Source organism: Solea senegalensis, linkage group LG19 (genome assembly GCF_019176455.1).
Source record: "Solea senegalensis isolate Sse05_10M linkage group LG19, IFAPA_SoseM_1, whole genome shotgun sequence".
NCBI classification, from domain to species: Eukaryota; Metazoa; Chordata; class Actinopteri; order Pleuronectiformes; family Soleidae; genus Solea; species Solea senegalensis.
The window spans coordinates 7,871,993-7,888,189 of record NC_058038.1 but is presented as its reverse complement, the minus strand read 5'-3'; the positions used below and the strand labels follow the sequence as shown (position 1 = coordinate 7,888,189).

Below are 16,197 nucleotides of genomic sequence, written 5' to 3'. Positions count from 1 at the left end.
CAACAAATGTTTTAGTTATGGATAATTCATGCCTGACTTGCCTGTCCAGCCTGATTATCCATGCCTGACATCATGAATAATTCAAAACATCACAACCCCCTGAAAATGAGTCAGATTAGTGTTAAATTTCATGTTATTAACAAATGCATCTTCCATGCCTTGCCAGACAAGCGAATGAGGGGGTTTGGAAGAAGCAGGAGGACTTTTCCAGTCCTTCACTGAAGCACAACAACGACGACTTGCGAAAGTTGTCAGACTTTGACATTCCCACTAGCTCACCTATCACCATCAATGACCTCGGAGGAGGCAACAGTCTCTCTAACTGGAGCCCCCACTCCAGCATTAGCCGGGGTCACGGGAACCCATCTGGCCCTCACAAGGACAATTATCCACCTGTTCCCCACAAGGGCAAAGCCCTGGAAGAGCTGGAGCGTCGTGCTGCTGCAGACAAAGCTTTGTCCGTGGAGGTCCGACTGGTAGGAATGACTTTTTTTCTCCCCACCGCCACCTGCTATACGTAATCTGTAATCCGTGACATTACATGAAGTGTTAAGAGCAGGTTCTCAACTCCACAGGCGGCCGAGCGGGACTGGGAGGAGAAGCGGGCCAGTCTGACCCAGTACAGCGCTCAGGACATCAACCGGCTGCTGGAGGAGACCCAGGCCGAGCTGATGAAGGCAATTCCGGACCTGGACTTTGCTGCCAAGCAGATTAAGCCCGCCTCCAACACAACAGCTTCCTCTCAGAATCCGCAGAGTGGGACAGCGACCCCAGAGCACCGCGTCAGCAAGCCCCAGCACAAGCTCACCGGGAAAGATGGGGGATCCAGGCGTGGCTCTGGTACGTGCTTCAAGTCATACCATTTTTTTCAGATTTCGTTTTCCAGATAATAAGAGTGTGTTTTTAATGGACTAATAGACTTAAATGGAAAAATGCAGTCGTTTTACAGTCCTTCAAGTCCTTCTATGTTGCATTTTGTACCAAATTAAGCAGCTTTTACTCATGATGTACGACTAATATCACTTTAAGCAAGATGTTTCTCAGTATGCTGGCACTCTTTCCTGTTCCAGATGAGCTTACAGTGCCTCGATATCGCACAGAAAAGCCCTCCAAGTCTCCTCCTCCACCTCCACCTCGACGTAGCTTCCCATCTTCCCCGGGCATAACCTCCCGCAGTGGAGAGCCTCTCATTCCTGGTAAAAGTATAAAGGTAAGATATGGGGAGGTTTTGTTTTGTAGAAATAAGGCGTATTCTTGTTCAGTTTTTGAGCTTTTTTTCTCATTTTTCGTGTTTGCAATTGTAGAAGTCTGAATCTGAGGAGGCTGAAATACAGAAGCCTCATGTAAAGCTGCGGAGGGCCGTGTCTGAAAACCCTCGTCCTGCATCGACACCTCCTACATTGGCCTCTGGGGACAAGGAGGAAGGAGAGGAGGATAAAATCGCTGCTGAATTGGAGGTAAACTTCACCAGGGCTTGTGTGTGTGTGCTAATGAAATCAGTCGTCTGGTGTTAAACGACTGCGGAAACTTAACAGTTTTTATTATAAATGTTACAATCACAATCTGCCTCTGGCTCTCTTGCTCTCTCTCTCTCTCTCTACAAGTGTACACTCACACACAGTGTGTGTGCTCAGATTATGCTTATTGTCCCTGCCACATGTTCGAGCAGCAGGTGCCGTATGTCCCCCCTCCCCGCGGTGGTGGGTGAGCTCAGAGATCACATACTGCTCAGTCACACACATCATCACCCAGGGCTCACAGATCAGTCAGACAGATGGACCCTGATGGCTGCTTGGGGTGCATTTGAGATGGCCTGCCTGAAAGTTGAACTATGAGTCGGCGGCAACTGGTTTTGATTATTCAGTAGCGGTTGTGTTTTTGTGTTTTTTTTTTTAACCTCCCTTTTCCCTTCCCAGCTGTTTGAGCGAGCCCCACACAGGTTCACCTTACCCTCATCCAATTCCCTGCCTGTTAGCCCTTTCAGCGGGGAAAGTGAATCCCCCTACAGACTGGACCTGAGGTCTTCTCAGACCCTAGGCACTCAGGTAATACTGATCCTGATTAAACCCCAATCTCTTTTCCTTTTAACCTCTCTACAACAACTGGAGTCCTCCTTCTGAGCCACTGCTCAGCTTCTAGACAGATCCATTCACGACTCTTCTCCCATCTCTTAAATGAACACAGTAAATGCTATCTCACACTTATTTAATGATGTGTAAGTCAGGGTTTGTAGAATCCTAACCCAAAACTTGTAGAATACATCGCACAATGTGACTTATTTTACCATACTAGCACTCAACAGTGTTTTTAATGCTTCATTTTTATAGTATTGCACATGCATGTGATAGACAGTATAATCAGTGTTGCCATATATTGTATTTAGAAATTAAAAATATCATCAAATTATACTCATCAGAAAAGTAGGAGCCAGTTAGTTGGTTAGTTCATTGGTGGTGTTGAACGGCAGTTGGCAGAAGCTCTAAGTCATAATAGAAAAACTTTTTATTTGAAGAAAAAATAGGTTATACATGTTGCTCTTCATTTTGTATACATGATGTGTTCTCATCAAACAAGATAGGAAGAGAAAAATGATGAATGATGAAGAGAAGAAGAAAATAATTCACATCATTACAAAAGCACCGACACTCTGTCACAGTTCTGCTAGTACAAGAGTTGAAAAATGAGAAATAAACTAGAAAATAATAAAAATAAAATGAATGAAATAGAATATATTGCAGTGGATAAATTAAAGTAGACAAATAAACAATAGCAGCTGTAATATTAATACTTTTGTCTGCACCATATTCACCTTCACCTATCCATGACTTCTCCTACAAACAGTGTCTTATAATAGGATGATACATTAGTAAGATGGTAGCACAACACAATAATAATGTTTTTGAAGTGTATGTAACTTTTCTCCCAGGAGAAAACAATTTAAAGATAGTGCAACTTACATCTGCAAAGAATGCATTGCTTTTTCAGGATAATGTAAAATGTGCTCTTCAGCTGGTCGATACGTGTGTGATAGTTTTGTACTTATAGGGATCTTTGTAGAAATATAGTACACATTACTAACTCTTTTTTTGGTTGTCTTATTATACAGTGTGCATCACTCTCACTTAGACTTTGCTGAAACTAAATCTACTTCGATGTGTTTGACTTTGAAAGCTCAAGTGCTCTCCTCATTTATAGGGAAGTGGCTTGTCTCCTGTCCCCCACATCGTGTTGACACAGTGTTCCCCGGTTTCGCACACTTCTGCAGAGGAGCCTGTCAGAGATTTAGGAAATGCCTCCACGGAGGAGACTCCATCGCAAGATCCTACGGAGGCTCAATTCACAAAGGGAAGAGTTCCATGTGGAAGCTCTCCTCAGCGGGAGAAGCAGGACGTGGAGCTAAAGCAGGAGCTTGCTCTGCTGCTGACTGAGATGGAGATGAGGGTGGTGTCTTCTCTTGAGGCCCAGGACCTCAGCAAGACTCTAGGAGAAGTTATAAAGACTCTGACCATCTTACCACAGACAAAAGAAGTCTCTGAGGCTCAGCTGGGAGACAGACCACTCCTTGTGCTCTTCAGGGAGGAAAAAACTGTCAGGGAGGCTTATACGCTGTTGAATTCCCTTCTGGATTCTTCGAAGCCGGTGCCCAAACCCAGAATAAAATCCTCCCTTTGCTCGGGGAGGCAGAAGTCTCTGGTGGAGGCTCTGAGGAGAGGAATAGAGACAGGGGAGAGGACGCTGAGGCTCCAGCACAACACTGTTACAAAGAAGAAACCTCCTGCGGCAGAGCAGGGTTTAGAAAACACTCCACAGTGCAGAGGCTCTGTGGACTGGCATGCCAGTCGGAGAACAGCAGACGTGCGCCGCAGCACCTACAAGAGGCTGGACAGCCTGGAGGAGACCATTCGAGAGCTGGAGAACACCTTGATAGAGATCAGCGGCCATCCGAGTGCGGAGCAGCTCTACGCTGACACAGCCGTCAGAATGGCTCCGGCGCAGATGACTGGAAGTCCGTACCCAAAGACCATGAAGCCTCTGGTTCCACCCAAGCCGTCATCAGCGAGCGCAGCATCAGTCCAGGTTCATTTCTTGCGCCCGCTGTGCAGACTCCTGCTCTGAAGCAGCATGTCCTCTTCTTTTCTTTCATCTCTTCCTTACTCTGGTTGTTTGCTGGGAATTTTCAAGCGTCTGATGTTTGCTCCCCCAATTTGATCGGCATCAAAATTGTGTCTCTAATTGAAAAACATGTAGAGGGGACAGACACCAGACTTCCTCCTGTCTCGCGTGCTCTGTGATCAGTGCCAGAGCTGTGGTCCTGCTGAGCTGATAAATTGTTAATTGTTTCTTCACTGATCTGTCCTCGTGCTGTAAACTTTGTTTCTCTAACTGGAAATAAACAAGTTCCATAGATGATACAAACATCTCTTATTTCCTCCTCTAATTTTCTGCTCTTCCCTTTCATCTTCTTGTGTTTTTCCCCTCAGAACTGTTGGACATCAACTCTTGTGCTTTACGGGGGTCCAGTGTGTAAGAATTAGTGATATTTAATGGTGAAGCTGCAGATTGTAACCTCAGGGGACTACGGTGGGAAGGGAAGGATGGACTCTCTGGGAGGTTTGTCCTTTCAGGCTACTGTAGAAACATAGGAGTGCAAGATGGCAGCCTCTGTATAGCAAGGCCCTTGTCGGATGTACGTACATCTAAAGGGCTTGAAAGACTGTCAAACCCAAAAGGACGTAGTTTAGTCAATTTCTTCCAATAAACCCTCCTAAATATTACACACTGGACCTTTAAATGCATTTTCTGTGCACTATGTCACATCATTATTGGATAAACCAAATGTTTAATAGAGATTTCTTTGTGTCGAGAAGATGAGAAACTGAATCCAGCATTAGGAGTTGACCGCCGTTGAACCGTCATGAGAACAGAAGCCAGAATCTCTTCTAACACACCATTGTGTAATATCTAGCGACTCCGTGTTGAACTCCATTACCAGACATTGCCAGTAGCCTCCTTTCAACTCCACCCCACCTGTCAGCAACTCAGCTAAAAAGTAGTGATAATCAAAAAATTGCGTCGCTGTTTCGGCTGCCACCGCGCCGAGACGTCTTTGACAGCTTGCGCGGCATTCTCCGCGCCTCTTAATGTAAACCACCCACTCAGGGCAGGACTGCAGCGCTTGATAGTCACACTGTCACAGCGAGTTTCAGCCCTCTGATGTCCAGCCACAGCGCATTCCCATGGACACGGATTAGGATTACTGCTTCTTGACACAGTATTTCATCACTCTCAACTTCTTCATTTCAGCACGGACCAGTGCTGTCCAACATTTATTTGTGCACTCACATACTTCACACTGGCAATGATCTGTTTTCAGGACATTTGAAAAAAAGAAAGAGTCGAGTTTTATATTTGTGTCAATATTTCGAACGTCAGCCTAATTTGTGAGGAAAAAAGACTTGCCTTATGAGATTACTGCAGCTAATCTTTCATGGGTTTTTCCTTTCACTTAATGTCTCTGTGAGCAGAAAAGGCACAGCTGGGTGGAAATTTCCCCCCGTGTGTTTGTTTTTGTGCAAATTGTTGCAAGACAGAGCGACTCAGCTGGAAAGATTTCGATGGCAGTCTGCGCAGTGTCGGATCAGATGCTGCCTTTCTCTTCTACTTTGTCGCTTTCCTCTGATAGATGTTGAAGCTCTGCAAATGTGCTTGTTGGAGTCAGTCACGACACAGAGTTTATGTCTTTCTTAGGCGTAAACTCGAGAAACTAAAGGAGGAAACTTCCTGATGCTGTGTGTCCACGGTCTGTTTAACACTTCCTCTCCTCTCTTCTCTTTCTGTTCTCTCCTTTAGAGAGGAAATAGTCCCGCCGTTACTAAGGTTCTCCACTCCTCGGCTACCTCCAAGCTGAAGCACCTGCAGCAGAACAGCACGGACAAGACTAAAGGTGGCAAGAGAGAGGAGTTCCTGAAGATGCAGGGCCAGCAGCAGCAGCAGGTATTGTCTTTATATTCAGCTTAATCTGGCAGCAAGTGTGCAGCTGGGATGGGATTGTCATTTTCAGTCAATAGCATGTTTGAAAACAGCAACAGTCACTACAGCATGGTACAAAAACAGCTTTAAACACAGTAAATCATGATTAAAAAAGTAAAATACTAAACTATTGAAATGGTAAATTGGTCAAATCTTGTCAGATCCATCCAGATAAAAAAGTGGTGGGTCTTTAAAAGCAATTTCAAAAGTTTGATAGTCAGTTAATAGATTTCATTTGAAGTGGAACGTTGATCAGAACTTTTTAGAGGAGTTTTAGACGAGGTGTGAAAATGGAGGAGCTCAGACAGGTACGATGGTGCCAGTCCATTAAAAGCTTTAAAATCAGTCTTAAAACAAACAGGAAGTCAGTAGGCGGAGCGTAACACGGGTTTCAGGTTTCAGGTTACGCTCAGTATTGGCTGCTGCCTTTTGTGGCACCGTTCCAGTCCAGGCCACAGACATATTCTTTTTTCAGGTCTTTAAAATAGACTTGCAAATAATAGGGGTATAAAAATGATAAAAGATGGAGAGCATTATTGAAAGGCATTGGCTATTACTGTGTGCTCAGCCTGCAGTTGAGGCAAAGGGAGGTAATGAGCCGTGTCTGTTATAAAGGAAGACAAATAAGAGAGTTCCTTAGTTTTGGAACAGTATTAAAAACATTTCTCACACATGGATTTTAAAGACCTTGTTCGTCACATTGGGACAAATTGTTATATTAAAAGTTATATCTTTTTTTAAAGTAAGATGAATGTGTGCCTTTTAACCTCTGTGAAGCTGGGAAGAGAACTTGGCTTGTATCTGAGCAAATTACCCAATCCCCATCGGTCATTGTGAACCGGACGCTGTATCTTGACCCCAGCCACATCTAAATGTACTGCTTGTCCCAAACCAAGGGAAGGGTTGAGTCAGGAAGGGCATCCGACGTAAAATCTCTGTCAAATTTAAAGGTGTGGATCGTCCGCTGTGGCGCCCCCTAGAGATTTATCCACCACACTTTACTCCTAAATGTATTATGGTCACAGTTTGTGAAACACTCATTATTTCTTAATTAAATTTCAAACTGGTTTATTTGAACAATTTTTGAAAAATTCTCTGATGTTGAAGACAAATAATAATAATAACAATAACAATAATAATAACAATAATAATAAGCTTAGTTTACATTATAATGTTACAGGAAGTAGAAGTAAAACAACACAAAACTGTGTAAAACCAAACAATCAGTTGACTGAAAGAGTAAAAATGAATTTAGGACAAGTCATTGTCATGTGATTGATGTTCTATTGGCTCTGTGTCCCTGTGATGGGACAGAACACCATTTGTTATGTTTAAAAATCAAAGTTACATTATTATTATTATCATATATTAAATTTTATTGGTTCCTAAAAATGTAAACATATGAAGTCAGCCTGGTCACTGTGAGTTCAGAAAGTCTGAAAACGTTTAAAATCCTGCCTTTACACTTGAGTTTATATACATTACATTTGCCTCAAAGCTCACTCTGCACACTCTAATCTCTTTTTTTTTTGCTAGCGTTTTAATCGCCGGCATTTCATTGCATGAACGTTTGAAAAGACTGGACATAAGGATGTTAGATTGCACTCTGGAGGCCAGGAAATTGAACCATTGAAGCATGTCAGTCCGGTTAAGCCAAAGGACAATTCTTGCACCTTGCCTGTGCTCAAGAAAAACCTTAATGTGAATGTAATTTGAAAAATAACAGGAGCAGTGAAGTGCGCCTAAAGCCTCGCGCAGCACCGGCCATTCACACAAATTCATTCTTGAAGATAGCAGAGAAGTAAGTGCGTCAGGTGCAGGGAGAGATTTGAGCGATGGAGGGGAATAATGAACCGCTGGTCACCTCAGACTGAGAGAAGATTGGAAGGAACCTCCGCAGTGATATGTCATAATTACCCCTCGAGTCAGTGGCAATCATTGATCTTTTAATGTAAAGAGGGCAGTTATCTTTCACCACGGTTATGTCTTTTCATGGCACCTCTTTTTTGTGTCTGCCTTTCCTTCTTCCACTTGCATTCTACAAAAGCTGCCCCTTTTCTTCCCCTTTTCACTTCTCCCCCTCCTAGTATTGTCTTTTATTCGAAACCAGTGGATTTCCACACTTGTCTGATGGAAGTAACACTAATCCTATTATTTCAGTACGACACTCGCATGCAGTGCTCGGTCTCTCTGTCCTCAGACTGTGCGAAAGCGTTACCCTCGAAGTGACAGTGGACATTCAGCGCTAATTGACAGCGTGGGAAGTCGGCGCCAAGCTGTTTAGGGTGGCAGCAAAACTGCAACTGCATGACAAATAACAACAGTGACCCAAACCTAGAGAGGAAAACACTGAGCTGTCTTCACAATTAGTCAGAAAAAAAAACTGTCATCCGTGGCATTTTTGAAACATGAGGTGCAGCGAGTCGCAACGAGAGATCAGGCTGTCGATTTTTGCACGAGTCGGGAGAAGTTGAAGACGAGGTTTATCAAAAACAAGCACAGGAAGTACATTCATAAGGAAAAGAGAGTGCGATAAATAATCTATCGGCAAATCAGAGCATCATAAAGCTTAGTTTTAGCAGTCGTGTATAAAAGTACAAACATCTTATCAGAAAATGACTTTGGTAGAAGTTGATGTCGCTAAGTCACTAAGTAATTTTCTGATATAAAATGCACTGAAGTTTTAGAAGTAAAGTTATTACAAAAATGAGGAGTTAGGATTGAGTGGTGGATCTGTGGTAGGGTGAGTTGTCTTTCAATTGGAAGGCTGTGGGTGTCTTGAGCAAGACACATGACCCCATGTTGCAGCATGTGTGAATAGGTAAATGGCAAAACTGCAGTGTGAAGCAGTTTATTCGGTAGTAACGAGTAACAAAGATAGTTAGAGGAAATGTACATAATTTATTAGCAAATGTGAAAATGTGAATTTTGAGTGTTAGGAATATGAAATAAAGTGTCGTGAAAAAACTAAAAACCTTAGCAAATTTAACACTATTAAAAATGTAAAAAAGTAAAGTAAATAAATCATGCAATTATTCTTTACTATATAAAAGTCACATCCATGATTAGTCATAAAATTAATACATTATTGTGCCAAGCTCTTGGTACAGCAAGTGATTGTCCTGTAATTCCTTGTCCTCCAGTTGAATTCTTATTTTTCACTTTGAAGGAATTTAAATTCAAATAAAGTTGTCACATACATAGTCATATATAGCACAATGTGTCGTGAAATGCTTCGTGTGTGTGCAGTCACCACATGTAAAGTAAGCACTTAATTATAAAAGAGTACTATAAGATAAAAAGTGAGATGGTTTTATAATTTACATTTATTTCATTCCTAAAAGCCACCCTTTCTTTCAAGTCTGTTTTACTTCATAATGGCATGTTTTTTTGTTGATTTTCTTTGCCCCATAAAACCTTTATGACCATTTTTATTTCATGCCTTGCAGCTGATCACGTCTGTCTCTGAAGCAGATTGAGCCAGTTATCCTTGTGTTAGCGACAGCAAAAACAGTGTCAAAGTAATGGATTAAGTCAGCTGCCCAGCAGTAATTAAACACAGACAAAGAAAACAATATCAGCTTTTATTTATTAAGCTTAGGATTTCCTTTGCTGCTTAAAAAAGGTTGTGAGATATTGGTTTGTTTATTATATTTTACTTATGCAGTATTATTTCATAGTGTCTCTTTTACTTGTCTAATTTCAAGAAATAAAAGTGTCAACTTGGCGGGAACAACTGCACAGATTTTCTGGCAGCGGTCGACAAAGTGTAGTCACGATGCTGAGAATCCGGTGTTGTGCTGTTGCTTTTTTTTTCGACAAGCTGTTGCATCTGAAGTATCTTCGAATTAGTCTTCAAACTTTAAACTAAGAGAGAGAGAGAGAAAGCACAGATCCTGACAATTTAAGTTACAGATGGACGAGGCAAATAATCTTTCCAACTAATCGTTTTAAATCACGATACTGAAGCAGATGAACATGGACTGTGTTGGAAAATCCTGCTGATTTTTCTGCTGTAAACCTCATCAAATGTTCAAGGAAGCCAGCTGATTTGCATACAGACTTTAAGAGATAATTAGACATTTTTGCCAAAACAAAACAACAAATCTAGTGTGTAAAGTGTAAAATTTTGGTCATTTTCATCTGGGAAAAAATTGTTTTGATGCTAACTGAAGGCTACGTAGTTTTTCCAAAACTCTTAGGCAAGGGAAGGGTGACATAAAGGATATTTAGAGTGCTAAATTTGACATACTGCACCTTTAAAGATTTATTTAAACAGCTTGCATAAAATCAGTGACATTAAACCAGATTCTGTCTTTCCAGGGTTCACATACTGTATTGTGAAGCTTGTACACCGTTCACTCTCACTACACCAAACTCCATTGAGAAACTCCATTGTCTAAGTACTAGATAGATCTATGAATTATATTCTTGTGATGATTCACTCTCCAACACCAAAGTCCATGAAGTAAATCTGTGTTTTTCTTTACTATTGAGCTGTAACTGATATATGATCCCCACATGAGGCAGCATTTTCCCCTCACGCTCACGTTCAATCTCCCTACGCTGATCACATCTTTCACTGATATTGTTGTTCTGATAATCAGACGTTCTCACCTTGGGTCTTCTCGGCTCACAGCTAAAGGTAAAGGCGTCTCCTCTACTGAACTTTTCCTGGACTTGGCTCCCTAAATGTAACCCCCAGACTTTTCCCCTGGCAGGTTGTACTCAATTCCCTTGTAAGTCGCTTTGGATGAAAACCTCCGCTAAATGACATGTAATGTAATAATACCTTCCTTCCAGCTCCCATTTGTGCTTTAATTTCTTCTCTCGTCTCCTACGACCCAAAAAATAACATTTTAGATTTTAGATTTCAAAGAGGCATTGAATTCAAAGAATGAGGCATAGCACCTTTGGAGTTTGCCGGCGGTCGTCCCACCCACAGCTATAAATATATAAATCATTTTTAAATTGGTGTCAATGGCACTTTCCCCACAGTGGCAGCACCAATTCACAAGAAAAGGTTGCAGTCACATTTCGGCAGGGCCTACAAAAAAGTGTCTGCACCCTATAACTCTGGATTGTTAGGGCTTACATTCTCTGTCTTTTTTAGCATTAGCAGTAGAGGAAACCAGGTGCATGTACAGTGAATTTGGTCAATATCGCTCCTTGCAATAAAGAGTTATAGGGTGCAGTAGTGTTGTAGTCAAGACTACCTAAACCGAGACAAGACCAAGACTTTGAGGGGTCGATACCGAGACAAGACCAAGACTTGGAGGGGTCGAGACCGAGACAAGACCAAGACCGAGGCATTAAAAGTTGGACGTGGTCCCAGCCGCCTCCGTTCATGCCACTTTGCAGAATTTACACATTGCGCTGTGTTTTCTTTTGGAGGTATTTATGCACAAAAAGTCTTTGTCGTTCATGGAAGCCACATTTTATCATAGATGAGTTGGCTGAGATCCTCTCACGACCTCTTCTCCTGTCACTCACATGCCCTTTTGTGGGGGGCGTGTGAAAGGGGGCGGGAGGGGTCACAGCCGTTAACGGTGACAAAAAGTTATTGGTTGTACCCGAAGCAATACGATTTACGCAAAATCACAGTAATTATGCACATGCAATTTATTGATAGCCCCACAGTTGTGGTCTTGAAATAAAATACCGAGTACGCTTTGTTCAAGACCGAGACAAGACCGAGTAAAAATGCAGTTGATTCCGACACGAGACCGGGACCTTCAAAAAGTGGTCTTGAGACCGGTTTCGAGACCAAGACCGAGTACTACAACACTACTGGCCCTTACACTGCACGAGGAAGAACAACAATATATCACCAAATCGATATTTTGACCCACCCATAGTCCAGCTTGTACCCCGCCTTTTGCCCTGGCCGCTGGGATAGGCTCCAACTCCCCCATAACCCTCATGTGGAAGATAAAGCATTGACAATGAATGCATGAATCGTTGCATTTGTGATCATTTAAATGTAATGTCGAACACACAAAACACTTAATTCCATTAAGTTCCTACCACAAAAGACTAACAAAAATAAAACAAAATGCTAAGCTTAAGTATTCGTACCAATATTGTTATTTCAAACATCGTTATCTGCCCAGAATTTCACAGTCGGCAGATCATTGTTCAAGTCAACAAAGGTTGGAAACATTCGATTCTTCACTTCCTCATGAGCACAGTCCTTAAAATATTTCTAGAGAGAAACAAACTTTATCAGTGGAGCATTAACTGTTCACTGTCAGTGTTGGCGCTGATGTTATCTGTGCGTGTAAAAGTTAACAGAGTCGTTTTGATGGCGTACTGCGCCGCTGTGCTCGGACTCTCTGCTCAACAGAGCTTCACTTAGAGGCATTAGAGCGTCCCGGGCATGAGGATCCTTCAAATCAATGTGCTGGATAAGAACCGACAGCTCTAAACCACAATTTCTCCACATTTGCTTTGGCTCGGATCAAGGGAAAGCATGACAATGTGAATCGCTTTTGTCACGCCACTAAAAACCCTATTTCATTTTCCCATTTGGCCTCTTATTACTTCTGGCTGCGAGACCGGGCTAATTAAAGGTGCTGGGCATGAGGTGAAGGTTGTGAGGGAGCGTTTTTTGGCAGGAGTTTGAGAAATGAAAGGCGCCTGCTCTGCCATGCTCACAAAGCAGAGTAAATGTGTGGGCCAGAAGCTCTGCTCTCTGGGGATGACTGGCAGCAATAGAGCAGGTGAAAACCTCCCCAGTCCAGGCACGCACACCTGCTCTCCTCCCATACAGAACTAATCCCCTGTTATCTCCATAAAAAAAAAAACTTTTATAGCCACAGCAAAAAATAAAAAAATAAAAAAAGGAACTTTATAAAGAAAAACTTTTTTTTTTATCTATTTCCTGGACTGAACTTGGCTACACTTTGTTAAAGAGAGACAAATACTGTACATGTTGTGACTGTATTGAGTTTCATGTGTTGGAACAGTGCCACCTGCTGGCTATTTCCAGATTACATGAAGGGGACCAAAGAGGAGACAGTGAACAAGGTGTTTTTTCAAAGTCAAGGATTGGTGCTACAGAGACGAGGAAAACATAAATATGCGACATGACATCATTTGTGCCTGGTAAAACATATACGTACAAAGGATTGTGGGTACTTTTGCTGCACTTTGTAGAATTTGAAGCAAAGTGGACCAGTTCTTCTTCAGGTTCCGATGAAGTAACATCCTTAAAATGTCGCAGTTCAAGCAGAGATCCTTCCCTGACTTTGAGAAACACCAGGTAACAATCATTTCTTTTAAAAAGTGCCAAAATAAAGATGGTCAACACTCTCATTTGCAGTTGACCACCTTCACTGTTGCACCCTATGATTGAAAGTTGTGTCGGGTCATCATGCGTATATAGATGCGAGCTGCTTGGCATCACACATGATGGCAACCTGAATAACAATCTCCTGTGTTTGTCTCTTGTTGTGTCTTCACCCTGACCCGCCCTCTGTCCCTCCACCACATGTCTCCTTCTGCGGAAACAACCTCATCCACACCCTTCACCCTGCGTGACCCTTCATCTCCCGACCTGCCACCGTGACCCTGCAGCAGTGAGCGACCTCTGCGTGTCCAGCCTTTTCAGCTCCCGTCTTTCTTTTTTTTTTTGTGTCTCCTTGACGACAGAGCGACACATAACCTATGTGCCCCTTTTTTCTTTATCAACTGCCTTCACATCTGATTGTTTTCTCTACACTGAATCCTGTTCTGTGTGCATTCATGGGTGTGTGTGTGTGAGTGTGTATGTGTGTGCAAGCATGCTTGCATGGGCATGTTTGACCATAACAGTAAGGGAAGGTGCTGCAGGTGACAGTGCTCAGCAACGACCATTTTTAAGACTTTAATTTTCCACAAATTCCCCCTTTGGCCCATGAAAAATCCTCTCTTTCCACCCCTGCCTTCCCCACTTCTCCTGTCTCCTGTGTCCCTGCTCTACCTGAAGGCCTTGGGGATCAACAGGAGCAGCAGCAGCAGTATTGAGCCACACCTCTCTGGCATCAAAACGGGCGTTTTCCCCAACCGAGTGCCCTCTTCATCTGCAGTGTTCGCCCCTGGATTGAGGAAGTACCCCCAGGAGGGGGCGCTACCATCGCTGACGGCCTCTTCCAGTCAAGCAAAGGCGCTGCTGGCGAGTCTGTGTGCCTCCGGCCTGACTGCAGAGGCCCTGCTCCTCTCCTCCACCCTCCGTCAGCACCGGCTCCTGCGTGAGCGCCGAGCCTCCTCCCTGCCTCCGTCCGGCAGCCGGTCCTCCTCCCCTACTCCTGCTGCTACCCCCTCCTCCTCCTCTTCATCATCTTCCTCACCCACCACCCCTACTGCTTCCTTGTCTCCCTCCTCTCCTTCCTCGTCGAGTCCTCTCACCTTCTCCTCTGAGAATCACAAGCTCAGCAGCCGAAGCTTTGACAGCCGGCATGTTACCCCTGGCAACTCCCTGTGATGAAGAAGAGGAAGAGAAGGAGGAGGAGGAGGACACACCTTTTTTTTTTAAAGATGCCTCTTGGCCTTTTCTTTTGTGTTTTTCAGGCCTCATGAGTCACCGTGTATTTACGAAAAAGAACTACCATACTGTAAATGGAGTTGCAATCTTCTTCTTCTTGGACATGTTTCGGACTCTGATCTGGTTCCACAGTTTCTCTAAAGTTCTCATACACAGTCATACTGCCAGTTCCAAAGCTAGAGAGCGCACAAACGGGGGCTCCCTCCCACCAGCTGGAGGATTTCTGGATCTCATATAATACCCTCACTCACGTGGGTCGTTAGCAGAGTAGAAATATACAATATAATTATCTTGACTGTGACTTTTATCATAGAAAATAGGATGCAATAATCACAAAGTGAGTCCTGTAGTCGTGTGTGTTCTGGATAATAATCTACTCTCGCTCACCTGCGTCACAGCAGAACGTGAGTCTGCTCAGAGAGACTAAAAAAAGAAAAAAAAAAATCAACAACAAGTAGATCAAGTCGATGGTTGTGGTTTCAAGCTGTTTCGTGTTCAAGGGACATTTGTGGCTTATCCTCACATCACGTGTTTTACATGTTTTACATTCTGAACTGGTGCTAGATTTTCCCCTCTGTTTGTAAACAGAGTTTACACAATTGTCCCGGATCTCTGAGAAAACATCGACTCTTTAAATATCTATATACATATTTTCCTTTAAAAAAAGAAAAGAAAAAAAGAAGATGGATTAACTATGAGAAATTATACAAATTTAAGTGACACTATTATTCATACAAAGCACACTGCAGCGGGGCACAGTTCCGCGCACAGTGAGACAAACAGAAGGGAAAAGTGCAAATCATGTATACAGAAATAGAAAATGTTATAAAAAATGTTGTATATCTGTGTGTGTGTGCGTGTGTGTACGATCTAGTAAATGATGACAATCAGGATGTTCCTTCAGTAGCATCTCACAGGTCGCTGTGGCATCTTAACACCTGACATCACAAATCATCCCAAAGACTCGAACACATCCAGCTACAACTGACACACACATTCTGTCACACGTGCAGAAGCACAAACTTTATTCTGCTTTATCCTGTTTGTTTGTTTGTTTGATTTTTATGCCATATCTACCAGAATGAGATTTCACCCTTTAAAGAGTGTTTTCTGTATTCATTAGCAGGCCTTATTGTCTAATCTGATACGTTATCTTTCACTCGAGTGTTTTAATTGCACGCGACACTGTCTCAGCTCATAGTGCGCGAAAAATGAAACAGCACTTATTTAGATTTCAAAAGATAAAAAATAGAAAATAAGCAAGCACAGTTTTCCCCCGAAACATGAATCTGGTTAATTATGACGAGCACAAAATGTTTCCTTACATCAAAAAAAGGAAGGAAATAATTATAGCACATGCCTGTATGTTCAAACGTGAAACATTTATTATCAGTGTGAGGCCTTCGATGTTCGGCAGTGACATAACTTTTTGTAAAGCACATGTTCATGATTCCCTAAGTGAAAAAAAAAACCCTGCACAAGGAACAGTAGTGTAGCTTCAACAAGTTTTTTTTTTAAATTTTTTAATGATTCTTTGGGGCATTGAGATTAAAACGTGTGCCCATGTCAAAGAGGAGGCGGCTCGAGGAGAGAGTGGATTAATTGTGTTTGAAGGCTACTTTAATTAGGGTGGCTCTGAGTTG

General features: G+C 42.7%; 1 protein-coding gene across 11 annotated transcripts in view; it reads left to right on the top strand.

Annotated features, from left to right (window-relative positions):
• The window catches only part of si:ch211-278a6.1 (SRC kinase signaling inhibitor 1), a 106,401-nt gene extending 91,399 nt beyond the window's left edge, over positions 1-15,002 (top strand). For 8 of the 11 annotated variants that reach the window (XM_044050614.1, XM_044050613.1, XM_044050611.1 and 5 more), the window contains 8 exons: positions 167-476; positions 576-840; positions 1,071-1,210; positions 1,305-1,457; positions 1,917-2,045; positions 3,196-4,077; positions 5,851-5,994; positions 13,609-15,002. In XM_044050614.1, coding sequence (XP_043906549.1) covers positions 167-476; positions 576-840; positions 1,071-1,210; positions 1,305-1,457; positions 1,917-2,045; positions 3,196-4,077; positions 5,851-5,994; positions 13,609-13,614 — 2,029 coding nt within the window. In that variant the 3' untranslated portion in view covers positions 13,615-15,002. The remainder of the gene's footprint in view (positions 1-166; positions 477-575; positions 841-1,070; positions 1,211-1,304; positions 1,458-1,916; positions 2,046-3,195; positions 4,078-5,850; positions 5,995-13,608) is intronic. The other 3 variants (XM_044050610.1, XM_044050617.1, XM_044050620.1) reach the window with 3 other exon arrangements.
• Positions 15,003-16,197: the final 1,195 nt, after the last annotated feature.